Source organism: Polyergus mexicanus, unplaced genomic scaffold (assembly GCF_030449975.1).
Source record: "Polyergus mexicanus isolate NDT 795.1 unplaced genomic scaffold, iyPolMexi1.0 SCAF_9, whole genome shotgun sequence".
In the NCBI taxonomy this organism is placed as follows: domain Eukaryota; kingdom Metazoa; phylum Arthropoda; class Insecta; order Hymenoptera; family Formicidae; genus Polyergus; species Polyergus mexicanus.
The window spans coordinates 3,251,063-3,272,244 of NW_027223329.1; the positions used below are offsets into that span (position 1 = coordinate 3,251,063).

At 37.1% G+C, this 21,182-nt stretch overlaps 1 protein-coding gene across 1 annotated transcript in view; it reads left to right on the forward strand.

Moving 5' to 3' along the window:
- The window catches only part of LOC138936444 (uncharacterized), a 93,325-nt gene that overhangs the window by 57,576 nt on the left and 14,567 nt on the right, over positions 1 to 21,182 (forward strand). Inside the window, exon 3 of the mRNA XM_070301866.1 lies at positions 2,866 to 2,944. Within this exon, the coding sequence (XP_070157967.1) occupies positions 2,866 to 2,944 (79 nt within the window). The remainder of the gene's footprint in view (positions 1 to 2,865; positions 2,945 to 21,182) is intronic.

The following is a 21,182-nucleotide window of genomic DNA, read 5'->3' on the forward strand; positions in this document are numbered from 1 at the left end:
GGGGGCTCCACTTTCGGAAGATATAACCTAACCCAAACCTATATTTCTGATATAAAACTAAAATTTGGTGTGGGTTACGTTGTATAACTCAAACCAAATTTTCGGAAATAGGTTTGGGTTAGGTTATATTTTCCGGAAGTGAAACCCCCGTAGGGGAGGGGGGCGAAACCTATTACGTTCATGCATACATACTTTCCCATTCACACAACAATCGTGAGGTGAATCTTGCTTCGCGTTATAAACTATATGCATGGACACAGTGGGTTCCGCTCGCCCTACGGGGGGCTCCACTTCCGGAAGATATAACCTAACTCAAACCTATTTCTGATATAAAACTAAAATTTGGTGTGGATTACGTTGTATAACTCAAACCAAATTTTCAGAATTAGGTTTGGGTTAGGTTATATCTTCAGGAAGTGGAGCCCCCCCCGTAAGGGGGGCGGAACTCACTGCGTTCACGTATACACTTTCTCATCCACACAACAATTCTGGGCTGAATGTCGTTTCGCATTGTAAAGTACGTGCATGGACACAGTGGATCCCCCCCCCCCCTCTCGTGCTACGGGAGGCCTTCACTTTTAGAAGATATAACCTAACTCAAACCTATTTCTGATATAAAACTAAAATTTGATTCAAGTTACGTTATATAACTCAAATCAAATTTTCGTTTCGAATCTAACTTCAAGTTTAAATATCTCAAAGATTATAAAAGACCGCGGATTAAGTTGATTAATGTCGCGTGTGAAAGACGAGGTGTGACGACCGAATAATGTGTGCCATTACTGACATTTCCAGACGACTTTCTGCGTCCCACGTGACTTCATGAAGTCTCGTGCTCATTACATCAAACGCTTTACACTATTGATAATTATCCTTCTCTGCGAGCCTATATTAATGACGCGGAGCATTAATGAACGCGAAGATTGAATTAAGTGAATATTTATAACAGTGAAATAGATACAAAAACAAGATGAAAATTGTGCAAATTAGAAACTTGCACATTGCTTCCTCATCATTTTATTTCGCTTACGAAGCTTAAGTTCCTTAAAGCAGGCGAGTTCTTCAATTTTGGCTTCCTCATAGAGGAAGATATTTCAAAATTTGCAAAAGTTAAAACGTGTACAGACATTTCTCAAAAAATTCAAAATTTTATAAAAAATGAACCCTTTCATTGATCCTCACCAAATTCAATATCAACAATCCTTTGATGATACTCTATTCATTTTAAGAATTTAGCCCGATGTCTCAAAATTGCGGAAGTTAGAGGTTGTACAATGTACATTCCGTACATATGGTACATACATACATACATACATATAGACATTTTTAAAAAATATAATTTTTCGACGTTTTGGAACTTTCTCAAGCACATTGGCGTAGAAAACTGGAAAAAAAATGTTGTCACGAAAACAAAGCTCCCTCTATAAGGAAGCAAAAAATGAATGAATTTGTTTATATTTAGCTATAAGTGCCATTAGATACGACTTTGGAGATTTACAAATTTATAACCGAAGGGAATTTTGTTGGAAGTTGCAGGTTCCTTATACGATAGCACGATCAGAGAGGTCGCGTAAACGACGTGGCTCTCCGGTGTACGGTGTACGCTGATATAAAATATAAGTAGACGAGGCTTCCACTCTTGCCATGTCCACGCTAAGCGGTTATTTGCTACGTTGTTATTATGCAGGCACTGGCATGCGCTTATATTAGTTGTTCATAGTACATTATACGCCACACCGACCACATTAATCGAGCTCTCAAAGCGCACTTTCTACGCTCACAATTAGCCCTTCGTTCTTTTAGCGCGATACGCGAGAGTGTCCGATGCGATACTCAATTTTATGGGAAAGATAAAAATTTCACGTTCGCGTGATTCCTTCCTTTTTTATACATCACGTGTCGTAAAACGCTTTTACTGCGCGATCGTCGATTCTCGTGCAAAACCTACGCGACGAGGACAGATTTACGCGCGAAGTATCGACGGAAGTATGCCGAATAAATTTCGATAATCACAAGAGGCGTCGCCTCTTTCGGGCTTTCGTATTTTCGAGTGGATTGCGAAATTTAATAGCGTCGTTTTCAAGCACTTCCGCCAAAACATACACTTCGCATACGCACGCGAAATTATCCAAGTCGAACGGTTTGAAGCAGGATACGCGGTGCGGGTGGTTTCGTCGAGCCCTTCTCTGTCTCGGTAACCAAGAGAAGCAACGATATTCACCCTTCCTTAAAGACTCTCTAGGAATACGAGACGCTTTTCCCCTTCCTCGTTTTCTCCGTCCCTTTATCACCGTCTTCTTCGTCGGGCTCTACACGAATGTTCAATTTGCACAGCGTGTCGAAGATTCACCCGCGCGAATTCGCGTTGCCTTTCTCGGTGACTCCAAAGATGCACTCTAATTGCAACGAGGTTTCGATAAGCGAGGTTTCGCGTTCGCGAATCCATTGCATGTAAGAAGCAGCAAAATTTTTCTCTGCGTTTTTTATATCGAGTACAATGGATTAAAGCTTCAATTCTTGTCCAAAGCCAGATATTTTCGTTCAATCGTTATTGTATATCTTTATATTTTCATATTTTTATATTTTCATATTTTTATATTTTTATATTTTTATATTTTTATATTTTCATATTTTTATAATTTCATATTTTTATGTCTTCATATTTTTATATTTTTATATTTTTATATTTGATACATATTATATGCGTGTGTTATGTATTTACTCTATTATTTACATTATTATATACATTATTATTTAGATAATATTTATAATATATTCATTTTATATTTGCATAATATATTTGCATTATAATATTACATATGATAGAAAATAAAATTACCCAGATTTTTTTCGTCATTGTTTCAGGTTTCGTGTCGTGTTCGCCGAGCCCTTGCAAGAACGGAGGACTCTGCGTGTCGTCGCCGCGCGGCGAGTCGCATTGCAAGTGAGTAGCACACAGCGGTAACCATACTCCATCACTCCCATTATTGTAATTACGAATCGGCATTTCTGCTGCCCCCGTTAATGGCTTGTACATACATATCGTTCGGCATACGTGTCGTGCGATTGCGCGCGAAACGACCGGGCTCGACCACAGGCGGTCGGGTGGTTTTAAGGCGCGTTTATATTTACGCGAATACCGGCAAATATTCTCTTTACGTGGAATTTTGAACAAAAATACCTGGAAACACGAGGGAGTTGTCAGGAAAGTTTTTTACAAGATTTGAGTAGACATTCTGATAAATTTTATATATAAAATGTATGCATTATATGGATGATTGCATAAGTTCGTGCCCGATTTTCATAGATGGCATTAAGTTACTGCATGGCGGAGTTCTATTGCTTTCGTGTGGTAATTGTTGCTTATACCGAATAGATGACGTTGTCTTATGTCAATTTAGCGTTAGACATTGTTCAGATAAGTCCATTTGTGCATAAGAGAAATCATTAAAAATGGAGAACGAAAGGTGCATTTGCGGCATGTAATGCTATATGAATTTCGGAAAGGCATGAGTATTGGGATTGCACAAAAAAATATTCAAAGCGTTTATTTGGACCGCGCTCCTGCTCTCCGAACAGTCAAAAAGTGGTTTGGCAGATTTCGAAATGGTGATTTCAACATGCAGGATCAACCCCGTTCTGGACGGTCTTCTGGCATTGATGATGACATTGTGCATGCCTTAGTGGAAAGAAACCCAAGGATTACAACTGAGGATATTGCTGAGAGGCTGAACATCGATAATTCAACCGCTTTTCGGCATTTAAAAAAGCTTGGATACATTTCTAAGCTTGATACGTGGGTGCTGCATCTCCTGACTGAAAGGAATAAGCTGCAGGAAAACTGCAGGAGTTGCAGTGGGAAATTCTGCAGTACCCGCCATATTCTCCAGATATTGCGCCTTCAGATTTTTATCTGTTCCGGTCTTTGTAGAATAGTTTAAATGGCAAGAATCTCAATTCCGAGGAAGCTGTCGAAAACCACCTTACAAACTTTTTTCAAGAAAAACCAAGTTCTTTCTTCAAAAATGGAATCGACAAGCTTATAGATCGTTGGAAAACCATTGTAGAAAAGAATGGAGACTATATAATTGATTAATAAAAGTGTTATCTCTAAAATATAATCTATTGAAGTTTATATTTAAATCGGGCACGAGAGAACTTATGCAATCACCCAATATTTATATGTATTAAAGGAAAAATTGTGGTATTTCAAGATACGAGTATACTCGGAGACGAGATTTACAATCTCTTTCACTACCATTATTTGATTTACAATGAACCGATTCGTTCGTTAATGCTTGTATAGTATTACATAGCGTCATATAGCACGCACCTTTACACCGAGTTGGGGATCCATGACTGGGTCCAGTGGAAGGGGATAAAAAGAGATATTGTGGGGAAGGGGCAGAATAGAGGGGGAGGCGAGAGGGAGAGACAAGGAGGAGGCGAGAGAACCGGACGTTTCGCCGCCTCCCACGCGAAAAGGATAAGAAACGTGTGGAAAAGACAAAGAGGAACGAAGGGAAGAAGGACGCGGAGGACTGGAAGTCTCATCTTCCACGACGCAAAAATCCAATAAAAATTCAAAAAGAAAATTTTGCATCGCTCGAGAAAATCGTAGTGTCTTTTAAAAATAATTGAATTTTTTAAAGCCTGAAATATTTTTTTATTAGATTTTTTTTTTTTTTTTTTTGCACGTACGGGATTATTTTATGTGATTGTACAAAATTTTAATTAATGAAACAGTATTTTTGTCGAACTTTTTCCATTGGTTTGGTAATTTAGATCAGACTTTATTTCCGTTGTGTCTCTTTGACAACATCAATATTTATCATGACGATACTGCTTTACATTGGCGTTCGCATTTCGTCTCCTCGCGACATCGTCACCGGCTTATTGCTCTTCCCGTTGCACTCTCACGCCGTATCGAAGCGATCGATGTCGATACTACGTGAGCGCCGAAGGGCTCGCGGTCGTCATGGGTAATTGGAAAATTATCGTACCGCTTTCCTTCGTCGATCGCTCGCTCGAAATACGGGGTAATGAACGCGGCGAGAGCATGATTTCCTAACGGCCAACGTTATTTCAGTATAGTTCGACACGGGAGGGGAAACCATTCTTACAGACGATACGTGAAGAACCTTGTCGAAAAATCTGTATGAAAAAAAAAAAAAAAAAAAAAAAAAACTATTTTCGCGATATCATCTGCAGATAATCATTGTTATCTCCCTGTCCTTTTTCTTGCTATGTCAAACTAAATTTATTTCTTATACGGGACTAATGTAAGCTCCATTGGACTTATTTATTTATTATTGTTTTATATATAAATAATTTGCACGCAATTTATATATAAATAATCAAAACGTTATAATCTTCTTGTAATGCTTAATGTTTTTTATTTTATTTTATTTTATTTTATTTTTTTTTTTCATTTTTAATTACTCGTAGCTCGGAAGTTATTGCGATATTTGAATTGAGATCAACTCGATTAGCTAAAAAAATTGATTATGGAAATAAAGATTGAATTTGTTATGACAGCAGAATGTCAACAAAATTTTTTCATCGGATTCAATTTGCTAATTTTCCATTTGAAAATTATGAAAACTCACCGATATTTTTGGCGAGTCCACACTCGAGGGATATTTGCGGATGACATCTTAACTGACAGATTGCAGATGATTTAGCGGAATCGCGGATATCCCGTTCCTACAGCCCTACGTTTAACTCACGACGAGCGTGACGTCGTCACGTCGTCGCAAGACATTGCCGGACCGGTCGCTTAACGAATCGAGTTTTGCACGCCACGACAGAAACGCTCGCAAGTTTGCAATAATGACGTCTCTGGCTTCGCGCGAGGCCGGGCATCTCTGCAAATTCTCGCGTCGCGAGGAGTGACATTTCGTCTACGAGTCATCATGTGACGTTCATTGTAAAAAGTTTTCTAAAAATTCAGACACATTTTTATCTGAATTTTCAGATCTGGGTGTCTGAAAGAAATTTCAGTTTTAATTATTTATCTATCCTCATTATTATCTGTCTAATCGTTTTAATTATCAGAGTTGTTTTTTTCTAAAAGAAATTTTTTTGCGTGCAAATCGAAATGTATCTGAAAATTCAGACAACGCAATAAAACTGCAGATACTTGGTTCAATTTTTTTTTTACAGTGTCGGTCAGAGGCGGACAAGGCTCGCTCGAGGGTTTTTTTTCCCTTTTTTTTGGAGGGGGGAGGGGGGTAGAAATCGATGTGTCTCCAATTGCATTCGCCGACACGATTGCGCGCGAAATGACGCTTAGGCTCTCGCTCTCGCATCGACGGAACGTAAAGGCCCGTTTACATAGGACGCAACACGCCAGACGCAGCTCGCAGGTCGGTATTTATAGTCAGTTCTTATATTTAAGATCGTCTTAAGCACAATCTTAAGATGTCCTAAAGCAATCACAGAGCCGTATTAGCAACTTAAGACATTACTTAAGACGGTCTTAAATATAAGAACTGATTATGAATACCGGCCTGCGAGCTGCGTCTGGCGTGTTGCGTTCTATGTAGACGGGCCTTAATACCAACAGAGAATGGCGTGGGACGGTACGGAATGGGATGGAACGAGGATGGTCCGGGATCCCAGTAATAGCGGTAATAGTCGTGACCCGACGACGCATCTTAAATTACCTTTATCTCTCTCCCTCGTAGATTTCACTTTTGTATCAGTCAGCTCGACGCCTCTGTGCGGTTCCTCCCTTCATACGTCATAGTTTTCTCGTATCATATGTACGCACGCTAGGGTTGCACGAGACCCAAGACAAGACAATATTCGCAAAAATATTGTATTGGTCTTGAAAATTTTAATCTTGTCTTGGTCTTGAGAGGATTTTTGTATCAAAGATCTTGTCTTGTCTTGTCTTGCCTTGATTTTTATCAACAGTTTTTATTTAACACTAAATTATTTGTCAGCTTGATAAAAAACAGAAAATAGTAAGTATATCTGATTTCTTCTGTTATCCGAAGCGCCGAGCACGATTTTCGTTTCTTCTTTACTGCGTATGCTCACGTCTCGATTGTGCAGACGCAGTCTAAAAACTAAACCAAGTTCTTCCGCTGAACATGCAAACATTTCCGAAAGTGATAATGAAAGTTTGGAAGTAAGTGCAGTTAAACAATGCACATAGAAAACTTATTTTAAGTATGAAACAAGAAACAATGAAAGAATCGGCCGTACGCTTATTATGTCAAAAAGAAAATGTGACTAAAGAAATAAAAATGAAAAATAGTAACACTACTGGATTAAAAAAACATTTGGAGAAAGATCGTAAAAAAGCATATGAAGATTTATTTGGATTGAAAGCAATGAAAAATAAAATATTGTCAGAAAAACAAAAAACGATAGATATATTTTTAAACGTAAGTATTGAAATTAAACTTTATAAATTAAGTAATATAAAGTAATTAATTTGCGTTATTTTTACGTCACATTAAAGCGTGTAATGATAATGATGCGCAGACTCTTTAAATTTAAATTTTTTAAAGTTTTTAAATTTATAAATGTTTTTATTTACTAACAATAAATAAAATTTTTTGTCTTTCTCGCCTATTTCCATATTAATTAAAATCTCCGTTCAGAGATCGGGAACAATTAGATAACTTTTTTTAAAAACCAAGACTTCTTGATAAGATCAAGAATCTTGATAATTTGTTTTGGTATTGTCTTGATAATTAATTTAAAATCTTGTCTTAATCTTGTCTTGATATTCAAAACAAGATCAAGACAAGACCAAAATCGTCGCGATGTCGATTTCTTTAAGCGCTCCGATAAATATTGAAGACAGAAATTTATTAAATATTTTTACAAAAAAATTTATTCAACGTTTAATTCTCTCGCCCTTTCTCTCGCTGTATACATGACGAATTAAATTTATTTCTTATACGGGATCAATATAAGTTCGATTGGACTTATTTATTTATTATTGTTTTATATGTAAATAATTTGTATGTAATTTATATATAAATAGTATAATAATCTTCCTTTAATATTTAATGTTTTTCATTTTACTCTTTTTCATTTTTAATTACTTATAGCTCGTAAATTATCGCGAAATTTTAATTGGGATCAATTCGATTAACTAAAAAATTGATTAAAAAAATAAAAATTGAATTTTTTTTTTAAATGTCGCTCTCATATACATACGCATTAAGAATAATTAAGAATAAATATTAAGAATAAGAATAAGAATATATTCTCAATTTAAGAAGATATTCCAAGACAACATCACGTAAAGAAGAAAATATCTCTATTCATTAAGAATGTCTATTAAGAGGACTTACAAAGTGCACGTTTCGAGAAAGGAATTTTTTCGATGTATGCGGACATTTTCGTGATAACGCGTTACGAAATACGTTGCAAACCGCAATATTTCTCGGACTCGTTATAGGTATATGCGGGCCGGTTTTACGCGATTATGCCATGGCTATCTCATTTCGCGTAATCTAAGATACGAAGCCGCGGCTCTCTCGCGGCGACGTGATGCCGCACTACTGCAACGTATTCGCGGTATCAGAATTAATTGCAATTCTCGGATTAATACCGTTATATGGCCCCGGCGACCTGCGGCGTCCTCAGCCTCTGGACAGATTTCGCGCTCTACACGCTCCCGGTTATATATTTTGTACTCTTGTTTCATCCTCTCTCATTCCTCGCGATGTTCGATATCGCTCTCTCGTACGACGTTAACGCGGATGCAATTTAAGCGATATAATGTTATTACGAGAGAATCCGCGTTCTATCTAATCATCGCGATACACTCGTTCGTGTGTAATTGAATTAATTGTAAAATATCTTAGGAGAAGACTCTCTGTCTTCTTCTATTGCAATTTTCTGTCACCATTGCTGTAATTTTTTTCGCTAGATAGGAAATTGCAGATGGTAAAATCGATTTTAAATTATTTTGATAGCTTTTCGTAGCGTATTTGATTTTTTTACAATGATAAATTGAACCAAGCGTATTTCAAATTTCTGTCACCAATGTATAACGAAAGGGAATATGTTAATTATTTAATTAGGGTGGCAGTGTCGACGTAACGCGAACCGCTGTCCGAGCACTTTGGGGTTCGGTTTAATGGGACCACGTGCATGCTTGGAAATAAAAAAAGCAAGTAAAACGCACGTCATTAACGTCGCGCATTCCGCGCGCTCTCGTCTCTCCATTTATTTACACATCGAACAATCTGCAATCGCGGAGAAGGAGAAATCTGCCGTATAAATGATTCTTAATTGGCCGACAACCGGGCAGGAATCGCATTAAGGATAAATCTCCTGTACGTTGAAACTGAAATCGTCGTCGACGTTCACGAAAGGTCATTGATCCGCATTCTCGTCACGTTAAATGAAGCTGTTTGGCTTTGGATCCCAGTATAGATATTTAACATGAAACATGTGAAGCATGCAAATTTAAACTGGATTTTGTGTGGATTCTATATATATATATAAATACACACAGGGTGGAGCATTTAAAGTGTTACAAACTATTATCTTTGAAAGTACACATGTACGAATATATTATTAATTATTTTCTTTATACCAATTGATTGGTCTCATTATTTTGTACATAAAAGTATTACGGTAAGATTATCGAAAACTAAATATTTTACGAGATATTTTATTTTTTATATCAAAATATGTCAGATTAAGATATAAAATAACTCGAGAAATACTTAATGGAAAAATACTTTATTATAGTGTTTTGAACAGCTCTTGACATAAGCTACAAGAATATGTAATGAAAAATAGGAATTTTCATTTAAGAAATTAAAGGTGATCTTCGCATGACCTTTAAACGATTATCCAAGGTCAAACCAATGGCACCTTCTCATGTCCTTCTTCGAGTCAAATAACTTTTGTCTGAAACATTTTTTGCTATTGTATAATGTGTTTATTTCAGAAATAATAGCTTGTAAGCTCTTTAAATGTCCCACTCTGTACAACAGCACAAAATTTATTATATTTTTAAAATATTTGTATATATATTAATTCGAAAATATTAGATATTCAAAAGAAATTGATCAAAAATATATAAAGAGATTATATCATACATCTCAATGATATTGTTTTTTTTTCAGTATCATTATAAATAATATAAATTTGTAGAACTCTACATACATTTTGTATAAAGTATGTATATACAATATAATCCAATATGATAACAAATTTGAACAACGCCACTTGACAATATGGCATATGGCTAGTTAAAACTATCCCGAAGGAATAAAAGTTTCTCCATAATGGCAACCCTTTGTCACACACGCGCATTGACGCGTTTATGCGCGTTGTAAGGTTAGGTTATATTTTAAGGTACATTTGCACGTGCGAATCCCCCGTTAAATCTTACACACAGATTTCACTAAATGCAACAGCGGAGCATCTCTTCGTGGGCGCGCTCATGCGTTTGTACGCTGAAGTATCAAGTGTGGACAGGTCACGTGGCGAAACACGTGGCTCCCGCAGGCGGATCTAAATCGAACATTTTTCTCCTCGAATGGATTGCTAACGAAAAACAATATTATTTTTCTATTTCCGCGATGGATTACTCATGTTTGAGCGAATTATATATTAAATTCTTGCAAAATGAAATTACTTTTCGATAGAATTTGTTACTGTAATCGCAGATTTTTTTTCACTTATCTATTATATCTATTATTTATTGCGTTATATTATTTTTTTTTATTATTTATTTTGTTATATTATTTTGTTTATTATTTAAGTAGTTATCTATTTTTTTTTATTATTTGCAATTTTTATTTATTTATTTATTTTTTTTACAATTGTGATATTCAATATCTTAAGATAAAGGGTTTTAGTTTTAAATATTAATGTGTTTGAAGTGTCAAGAATATTCAAGTTTCTTCTGGAATTGAAAACGTGTTTCTAGTTGGAACGCAGCTGTTGACGCACCGTTTACCCGCGAAACTTTTTACTTCGCCCCTTAAGGGGTTGGTCGAAGGGAACAACATATGCGCGATGATGGATGGCGATATGCACGCAACCCTTCGGCCAGCCATTGTGAGCGTGCACATCGCGCACACATCGCTGGCGACCCCGTTGTAAATGTACCTTGAATCCCACGTGGCCGCAAAAGAATGATCGACTAATCCTCGTATCCGCGCGTCTATCATCGATGTCATACAAGAGATTCCCTGATCTCTTACATTTTCATGTCTGTAAGCTCGTGTTACTAATTACTATATCACGATTCACAAATCGTTCAAAGTTATTAGTCATCATTTTTAGATTATTTAATCACAATTTTTCTAGAAAGAATGGGGCCTCTAATGTACAACCTGAATGCAAACAATTTGATTTCTTCAACTAATTTGCATACATTGAACTATTTTAATGCAAGTAAAGTTGATATAGTATATATAACTTCTGATATATATTATTTTTAGAAATTAAATAATATTGATTATTTTAATTCAAAAATATATTATATTTATATACAAAATATATTTATATTTAATACATTATTCTGTCAATTTTTCCCAGTATTTTTTCAGGGCGCATTTTTTTATTATCATCGAAATCGCGCTTTGCATGTCGCTTTCGTCGGAATTTAATGTCGCCAAGCTGGTTCCTGGGTGCAGCAAACACATTCGCACACTCGATAGCTTCTGGCCGCACGAATGCGCCGTGAATTGATGGCTGTCATTAGTAGTAATCATTGCCATCTGTTCTACCGGCGTAGATAGAAAAAGAGAGAGAGATGCTTTACGTTCGTTCACTGGGAAATTATTGGTCTGCCACGTTGGTCGATTGCGATTTACGTAGATTACGGACACAGTAACGCCATTCCTCATCGACTTTTTCATCGGCCGAAGGAATGAACGAAAGAGTCACCGCGGCGAGAAAGATTACTCTTATATCGGAGCGATAAAAAGTTAATCCGTTCCCCCTGGGTGCTCTATTGAATGGGGTACGGCATATAGTAGGAAATCGCGGAACTAATCAGAAGAATAATCCATCTCGTATCTTACGGTTCACGATTACGTGATCTTTTCTCTTTATATCGTGCGTGGACGTGTTCATCTTTATAACTATTATCTAAAATTGGACGAGATATAAAATTGCATAAAATAAATTATTTAAATATATGTAAACGTTATATAATATAAATTTAATATTTTAATCTGACTTATTTTGATATAAAAAATAAAATATTTCGTAAAATATTCAGTTTTCGATAATCTTATCGTAATACTTTTATGTACTGATACTTTATGAATAATGAGATAAATCAATTAGTGCAAAAAAAAAAAAAATGTTTAAAAAAATAGATTGTAAATAATTTTCTTAAAAACAATTATTTTCTTATACTACACTTTATGCGTTGTTCCCTCAAAAAACTGCTGATACGGGCGCTATGTTACATCCTGTATATTATATAATATAAATTACATTATATAATTTATTTATTATATAAGAGAATATTATATATATTTACAAAATTATTTAAATCAACAATTTCAGAAAAATAAAATTGTATGAAAAATTTTGATAGAGACTATATCGAATTCGAGTGATCTTCTAATTTAAACGCGCAGCTTCGCTCGTGTCATTCGCGACCGTGAACTTGGGTGGAAGAATCCGGCGGTCGGAAGGGCAGAGGCCGATATTCTTTGTTCTACGAGTCTCTCAAGACAAGGCCCAAAGAGAAGGAATCGACGGCGGATGACGAAGGTTACAGCGCCCTGTCAAAATACGTGCCCTTTTTTTTTTCCAGGCTCCGAGCACCCCAGTGCGCCCGTTATGCATTAGCATGCACCGGTACGACGTAGCACGCGCGTGTCTGTGTGCACGCGTCGTGTACGATTTTGCTCGCGCGCGGTATAAATACTACGGGATTGCGTCGAGTGATCTAACGCGCGTGTCGATCGACCGCGAGATTTCAAGTCTACTTGTAGGATCGTCTGCTATTTTCAAAAGATCCGGTTTGCCTACGACTACAAACGCATATTGCTGTTTGCGTACGCAACGTAGTCATGAATGCACATGCATATCTGAAGAAATTGCAGCACGATATCAAAGATAATTATCGGATATTTTCGGTTTCTCTAAAATTAATTAAAAATAGATTTAATTAAATTAATAAGATGCCATATCTTTATTATTTTTATATTCATATAAATTATTTTTATGAAATCTTTTTACAAATTTTTCCGTGCAGGTTTAATTAAATTTGAAATGTTTAATATACCGTGGAAATTTTTTCATTTGGTTTTTCTAGTTTATTTAATTCTATGCTTCGCGTAAATATGAAAATTAAATATGAAAAATTATTATATATATATATATATATATATATAGTTATTAAATTATATTCAATATATATAAATGAGATGAGATAATAAAAATTGTATACAAAATATTTATAATTATATAATATATTAAATTACGTTCCCTCATTAGTGCGTTAAAACGGATGTTTTAAGCGGAGCAACGCATGCGTGCACCGGCAGTATTTTACTGTCATCTGTTAGTCACATGCCGGCGTAATTGAAGCGCTAGAAAAGCCGGCGCAATTATATTATGCCGTATAATTACGCACAGTATTATCGTACGCCAAGTGTATTATCTTTATTTGCATTGACGATCACCTAGATACTGAGCATCCCTGAACGAATATAACAACGCGCGCGCCAGCCGGGGCCTTGGATCTCGTGCCTGCCCGCTCGGCCGGCGATTCTCGCCGATGCGTCCCCGAGAGAGAGAGAGAGAGAGAGAGAGAGTAAAGGAGCGTGGCCGGACCCCTTCGAGAGGGAGCGAGCGCGCGCTCGAGGAAGGATAGGGCGCGAGCCGGAGCGAGACGTGGAGCGAGCGAGACGGAAACGTGGCGGGTACGACAGCGAGAGAGAGAGAGAGAGAGAGAGAAAGAGGACTGGGGATTGTCTGGGCATGATGAGCGCGCGTTCCCACGCCCGTCGCGCATGCGCCGGGCTCTGGTCCCCCCATCGTTGCGCCCCCCTTCACCGGTAATTGGTCCCCCCCCCTGCCGTCTATTTTCTCGCTCTCTCGTACCGAGACGCGAGCGGGGGGAAGAGGGGGGATAGAGAGAGAGAGAGAGAGAGAGAGAGAGAGAGAGAGAGAGAGAGAGAGAGAGAGAGAATGATAGAATGGGAGAGAGGGGGGAAATGTATCCATCCTCGTCGCTCTCGTTCGAGGGAGTAGCCCCTTCTGTCACACGAACCCGCGTCCACCGTCGCGTCGTTCGCCTCTCCCTCGCACTCTCGGGATCTCCCTCTCTCTCTCTCTCTCTATGTCCCTGCTCGTTCTCTCCTTCCCGCCTTCTGCCCTTTGGTCCCTCGCTCTCTGTTCCTCTTGGTGTCTCCTCTCGCTTCCTCCGCAACATCCGCATATGGTAGAGTCGAGCGCGAAACCCCGTCCGCCGTTCTTTCTTTCTTTCTTTTTTTCTTCTTCGTGCCACCATATTCATTTCCACCACTTGTCTCGGGCGGTGGCTTACCCTGGAGAGGGTTCATCTCTTTCTCTCTCTCTCTCTCTCTCTCTCTCTCTCTCTCTCTCTGTTTTTCCACCTCCTTCGCGCGACGAATGCTGTTCTAATAATTATCGTCGCTCGATTCGTCATCGCTACCGTCTCGTCATCGATGCGTGATGACGTTGGTGCCGAGTGGTTGCACGCCGAGGCGACGCTTCGGTGAATCGCCTTCGGCTTTAAAGTGGTAAAATGTTGGGGAATTGATACTCTTCTATCTCCCTCTCGCTCTCGCGAGTCGCAAGTGATAATCGTATCACACTACGTAGGCGCGCTGTTACGGAGCAGCTTGTTGGAAGATTTATATAGATGGTTGAATATTCATCGAGGCGCCGGGGGCGATGCGTGACGCCGGGCGTAGAGTCGCAGGCTGGTAATCGAAAGATTCCAGGTTCGATTCCGCTCGGGTCCCATCCTCCCATATGACTCAAAAAGAGGTTTTCACACATTATCCTACTATATAATGCCTATATTGGTTTATCATATATTATCCTATCCAATATCTATATTAGTTTATCATATATTATTAACCTATCTAATACATATACCTAGTTAATGGTGTATAGACAATTCCTTTCGGAAAGTCTCCCAGCCATATCAGAGAAGAAGAAGAAGACATCGAGGCGCCGATTAGGGTATCGATCTCCGGCACGCTTCACCGTATTTGTAAAATTGATTGAAGCTGAGATGGAAGCTGATATCGAGTATGAGATGCATGGATTTTTTTTCGTTACACACTTTAAAATTTATCCGCAGAATGAAATTCGCATAATCATATATAATCACGTTTGACATTTCTATCATGTATGTTACCTGGAATGAGACGAATTGTTTCTTCGCGCTATATGAAGGTTCCGATTTGTAGAATCCTTTTCCGATACTACAATCCGATCTTCGGCAAGACTCGCATACGGGGAATGCGTAGGTTAAGGAAATTGAGAAATTTTTCAGACCTGGAAATATCGCAAGTCTACGGCTGCCGGGATAAGAGAGCGTTGCCTGAAATGTTTGCAGAACCTTCCGAACCCTTCGGAACGTGTTATTTGCGAATACCTTCACCTTACGCGAGACGGTTTCATTCGTTCTCATGAGAGAAGACGAGCTTACGGCAAGTTTCTCGCAAGTATTTCCGCTCCGGATGGTAACAGGAGCCGAGAAGAGTGTCCAATAAACTGACGGACTTACGGAATAATATCGTAGTAGGCGAATTGGCTACTTTACTAAAATTGCTGGACGTTTTATCATAGTTTTATTATGACGACGATTAATCAGGATTTTATTTCTGAGTACAAAGTCATAAGATTTCAACTTTTAAGTAACACAATTAAAATACCCCAAAAATTAATTCAAGAAATTTAAGAATAGCTCTTAGAAAGTTACTTTAAAAATCATTTAAAAGAAATTTAATTCTTAGTAAATAACATAATATTATTTAAAAGTTATATTTATGTAATTTGAAATTATATAAATTATATACAGGGTGTCCTAGACCACCCGTACACTCCTTTTCTTTCAAATAGTAAGCATTTTAGAGAAAACCGTTTTCAACAAAAATTGTATGGTTTTTGAAAGAAAAGGGGTGTACGGGTGGTCTAGGACACCCTGTATATTAAAATAACTTTTAGAGAAATTACTTATACAAATGCAAAGCGCGTTCAATGGTTTATTACCTCGCGTGAATAGCGTCGTTTTTTATTTACTCGACGGTTACCTGATGGTAATTCGATGGCCAGCGTTTGGAACATGTCCTGCGGACGTTAGTGCCTCGTTAATGTTGAGTCGTGGGCAACGACGAGATGCGACGTCTTCGTCGTCGATGCCGCGCATAATGAAGCGTCCGCAAACGGTAACCGTTGTCCTCTCGCACCGACGTGCTGATTGCCAGCGCGAATATTGTCGTACAGTAATAGGTCTGTTCGAGGATGCCCGCGCCTTGGACTCGAGGATTGGCAGATTCCGAAGGGGAGGGGAAAAAAAACAACATTATTTAGCGCCAATTAGAAACATACGCCTAATGATCCCCGAGGCGGCGGCTCGCGCGATCCTTTCTTCCGTTTCTTTTTTTCTTTTTCTTTTTCCTTCCCGCAGTTGACGTTTATATATTCCTTGTCGTCCCTTCGGTGCGAACCGCACGATTTCCACACGCTTCTGCGAAATAAATAACACTGGCGAAATATGTTCGGCTTGTCATTATATGAGCAAACGCGGATAGATGTCTACGTTAGCGCGTGCTTGTCAAATACGCCATGCGTTGCCAATTCTTTTGTTTGCCAGAGGCGATTATTATTTTAGTATCAATGTGAAAATGTATTTGCTACTACATGAATATACACATTATTGTTTTAATTTCGATTTTATGTTTTTACAGATTTTATCGTATAAATATTAATTTAATTAATTATTTAAATATTAATATAATATTAATTTAATTAAATATTAATTAAATATTAATTTAATTAATTATTTAATGTTAATTTTATTAATATTAATTTAATTTATATTTTCAATTTTTGGATATATAAAAAAAAACAACACAGTTATTGCTCTTGTAATTTTTAAAATATATGCTTTTCTAATTTACGATACATATTCGGTGAAAATCAAGAGAGAAATATAATAAATGTAATTAAAATCTGTTACTATTTAATTATGTTTAATTTTTTAAATATAAAACACTCGATATTAGCAGCTATATTTATATTAGCATCTTTCAAGTCTCTGCTTATGAATGATGATTGGAATGTCTGTACCTCTCTATCGATTAAATATTTCCCACTGGGGGGGGGAGTTGTTCCACCAAAGGAGGAAAATACACGACGATACTTTGACCGACTGCATACCTTATAGACAGTAAAAATAATCGAGGTAATGCCGAGTCGCCAACAACTCGTTTTTCGGCTTTCTTTACGGCGACCGTTTTTCACGACACCCCCGATCAATGCTATTTATAAAAGCTTTCTTTTAGTTTGCTCTACGTTTTTCCTTCCCTCCTCTCTTCTCGTTTCTCTACCTCTCTTTCTTTCCTCCTATTTTGCTCTCGAGCTTTCTCTGTCACTTCTAATCACGTTCATATATTTTTTTTTAACATCTACCTAATCAGCATAAACTAATTATATTGTGGTGAAAAGTTTCAATCGATTATTTATTTAAAATTTAAAATTAAATTTTATTAAATTTTCTTATTAAAATTTTATTAAAGTTTCTTATTCAAATTTTATTAAATTTTCTTATTTTTACTGCAAATATATTTGCCGAATGACTTCTTCTTCTTAGTCGTATCTTCCTGTCAGAAGAGTCGTGATACCATGGTTATGAGTATTGAAGGATTTTGTGTCTCCAGCCTTGTCTGTCTTCCGTCTCTCTTGCATTGACTTGAACTGATTTTCCTGTGATCTCCTTTATTTGATCTATCCATCTTGACGGGGATCTGCCTCTTGGTCTTCTACCCTCTATCCTACCCTGGACTATCAGCCTTTCCAAGTTGTTGTGGTCTCTCCGGATGATGTGTCCGAAGTATCTGAGGATGCCTCTGCGACAAATTGTGGATAGTCGGTCTTTGATTTTCAGTTCATTCAATATTGATATGTTTGTCCTGTGGGCCGTCCAAGGTATGCGAAGCATCCTCCTCCAGCACCACATCAAACGCATCTATTCTCTGTCTATCCCCAGATTTTATTGTCCAGGATTCGGATCTTGGTATGAGAACACCAGAGAACACCAGAGTGTTGACCAGGGCTTTTTTGGTGTTCCTTGTTATCTGTCTGTCCTTTCATATTTTTGTTAAATTTGACATCGCTGTCCTCGCCAGTGTTATTCGCTTCCTGATTTCCTCCTCGCAGCCTCCTTTGTTAGTTATTAGGGCCGAATGACTATGTCTAATTAAAGGGTTATACTCACACATATTCGTTCCACATGTGAATTCGTTCTCTAAACAATCCGTGAGAGTGTGAGAGAGAGAGAGACAGAGACAGAGATCCGGATTATACGTTATCTTTAATTAATGATGACTAATCGTGTACTCTTTATGCGATATTGTTCGATATAGAAGAAGTTCCCAAGCCGGAGCGCAAACATGAATGAATATCGTGTGTTCCGGCGCGATATGAAATGTCGGAACGTGTGCGGGTAATATTCGTGAACGCCATTAATTAAAAACGATAATCTGTTGGCATATATATCCAACCCAGACAGCTTGACCGTGATTGTTTACCGCTCTCATAATTGAATCATCGCGTTCATGCGTATCTGACAGTAGCGGAGGACCCACGTGTACGTGTACAGTGTTCAGTAGGTTAATAAGAAAACCACGTTGCGATACGCTACGTTAAACTTCTCTATCCGACAATCCACCACTGATTTTCCTCGTCACTCGTATCTATGCCAATGGAAGGAATACTCCGTGTGAGAAACAGCGCGCTCCCATAGCTGAAATTTTTGCGGAAGTTACGTAGATCGTAATAACCCACCAGGTCGCGTAACACAATGTGCTTCCGACATTTGGCTCAATTAAATCTAAATTAATAGAGGAATATTATACGAGGCTAAAAAGGCTTTTAATTAGTCTCGAATTTATTATCAGTGAGATAGAAGAAACTATATATGTCGAAAAATTTAGAACGATCAGTTGATCTCTTTTAGCAAAAAAGGGATATAACGGTTAAGTTAATATATAATTTTTTTAATATATGTAATTTATGTAACATATAATTTTTTTTATTTATAATATTTCATATAAAATGTTGCTTGGAAAAAAAAAACAGAAACACATTCCGCCTCTCTCTCTCTCTCTCTCTCTCTCGTGCAAATTAGAAATTTTACTTATATAATAACTTTTCTTCCTATTCACCTTTTTCTACAGAAACTGCAGTTCTTTCACATAACACACACGCTATGAACCTGTGACATTAGCTACATGCGAACCATCGTATCTATACCATTTCCATTATCGATGCGTATGCGCGAGTATACAGGGTGTCCTAGACCACCCGTACACTCCTTTTTTTTCAAAAACTAAGCATTTTAAAGGAAAACGTTTTCAACAAAAATTGTACGATTTTGAGGGGAACATAAAATGGTGTCATTGGTTTGACCTTGGATGGCATCGTTAAGGTCAAATCAAGGACACCTTTAATTTCTTTAATGGAACCATCCATTTTTCATTACATATTCTTGTAGCTTATCTCGAGAGCTTTCCAAAACACTTTAATAAAGTATTTTTTCATTAAGTACTTTTTGAGTTATTTTATATTTTAATCTGACATATTTTGATATAAAAAATAAAATATTTCGTAAAATATTCAGTTTTTAATAATCTTACCGTAATACTTTTATGTACAAAATAATGAGATTAAATCAATTAGTGCCAAAAAAAAACAAATAATTATTTTCAAAAATACATTGTAAATAATTTTCTTAAAAACAATTATTTTTTTGTACGAATCATGATTATCTTTATTTGTAACGTGTTTGTGTTGATTTTTACACGATATGACAAATTTAAATTTTATAATGCGAGCTTATGATAATTGTATTTCTTCTTCATTTTCTTAAAGTCAAATGCATAAATTTTGTGAGTCAAGTCATTCTTTTTATTTCACACTATTTTCGTATTAATTTCAATTGATGTTGCTTGCTCTAATTTGCATTTAGATTACGGGATGCAAAATGTATGAATGTACTTGGAGTAAATTTGCGACCTTGTGCCAAATACATTCGTTTTACTGACAGTGAGCGCAGCGCGTATCAGAACAGGCGTTAATGAGCCACAGTAATGCGAGAAAGTTGATCGAGGAAGTTGTAAATTACATTACGAGTGATTGAATGAAAAACAAGTTAATACTCAATCTATAAAATTCATGCCCTTGTCATTTAAGAAGCGATGTTTTACATTATTTTATTATTATTTTATATTTTATATTATATTTTATATCATATTATTTTTTTATATTATATTTTACATTACATTATATTATATTATTTTTTTATATTATTTTTATTTTACTCTACAATTTTTGATTAAAATTTGTGAACTAATTAAATATATCAAATGTTAATATATTTAATATCTAATTTACGTAAGAATAAATTAAAGATAATATATTATTTATATTATTTCATATGAACGCAATTTCTTCAAGTTCTCAAGTTTCTCTCGAACCGATATCACATGGAGCTTCGATACGTCTGCTCGTAGATTTTATCAGACAACGGGGGCAACTCCCCTCTTTCGACGATCCATGTCAGTGAGGAGATTCGGGCGGAAGGGACGACGGTAATTGAAATAAACATAAGCTTTTGGCATGGTCGGTCTCCTTTTCGCATGGTAATTCCTGGTCACAAAACGGAGACCTCCTCCCACGCCCCGCTCTTTATCACTCCCCCTCATCTTATCTCGCTCCTCGTCCGTTTCTCGTTTATACCGCGAATTCAAATCGGGAAGGGGGTGAGGGGAGGGGGAGGAGGGCTCTCGTCTCTCGCGTCTTTCGGGGCAATGAAAAACCGCGTTTTTAAAACTGGTCCGTGCTCACATCGTGTTTACATTGTACTCTCCGTTTACGACGGTAAGGGGTGAAGGGGGGGGGGGGGGACCGTAAACAAATGCGGTACTCGTACAACCGTACAACTGCTCTATTCTATACGTTTCGAA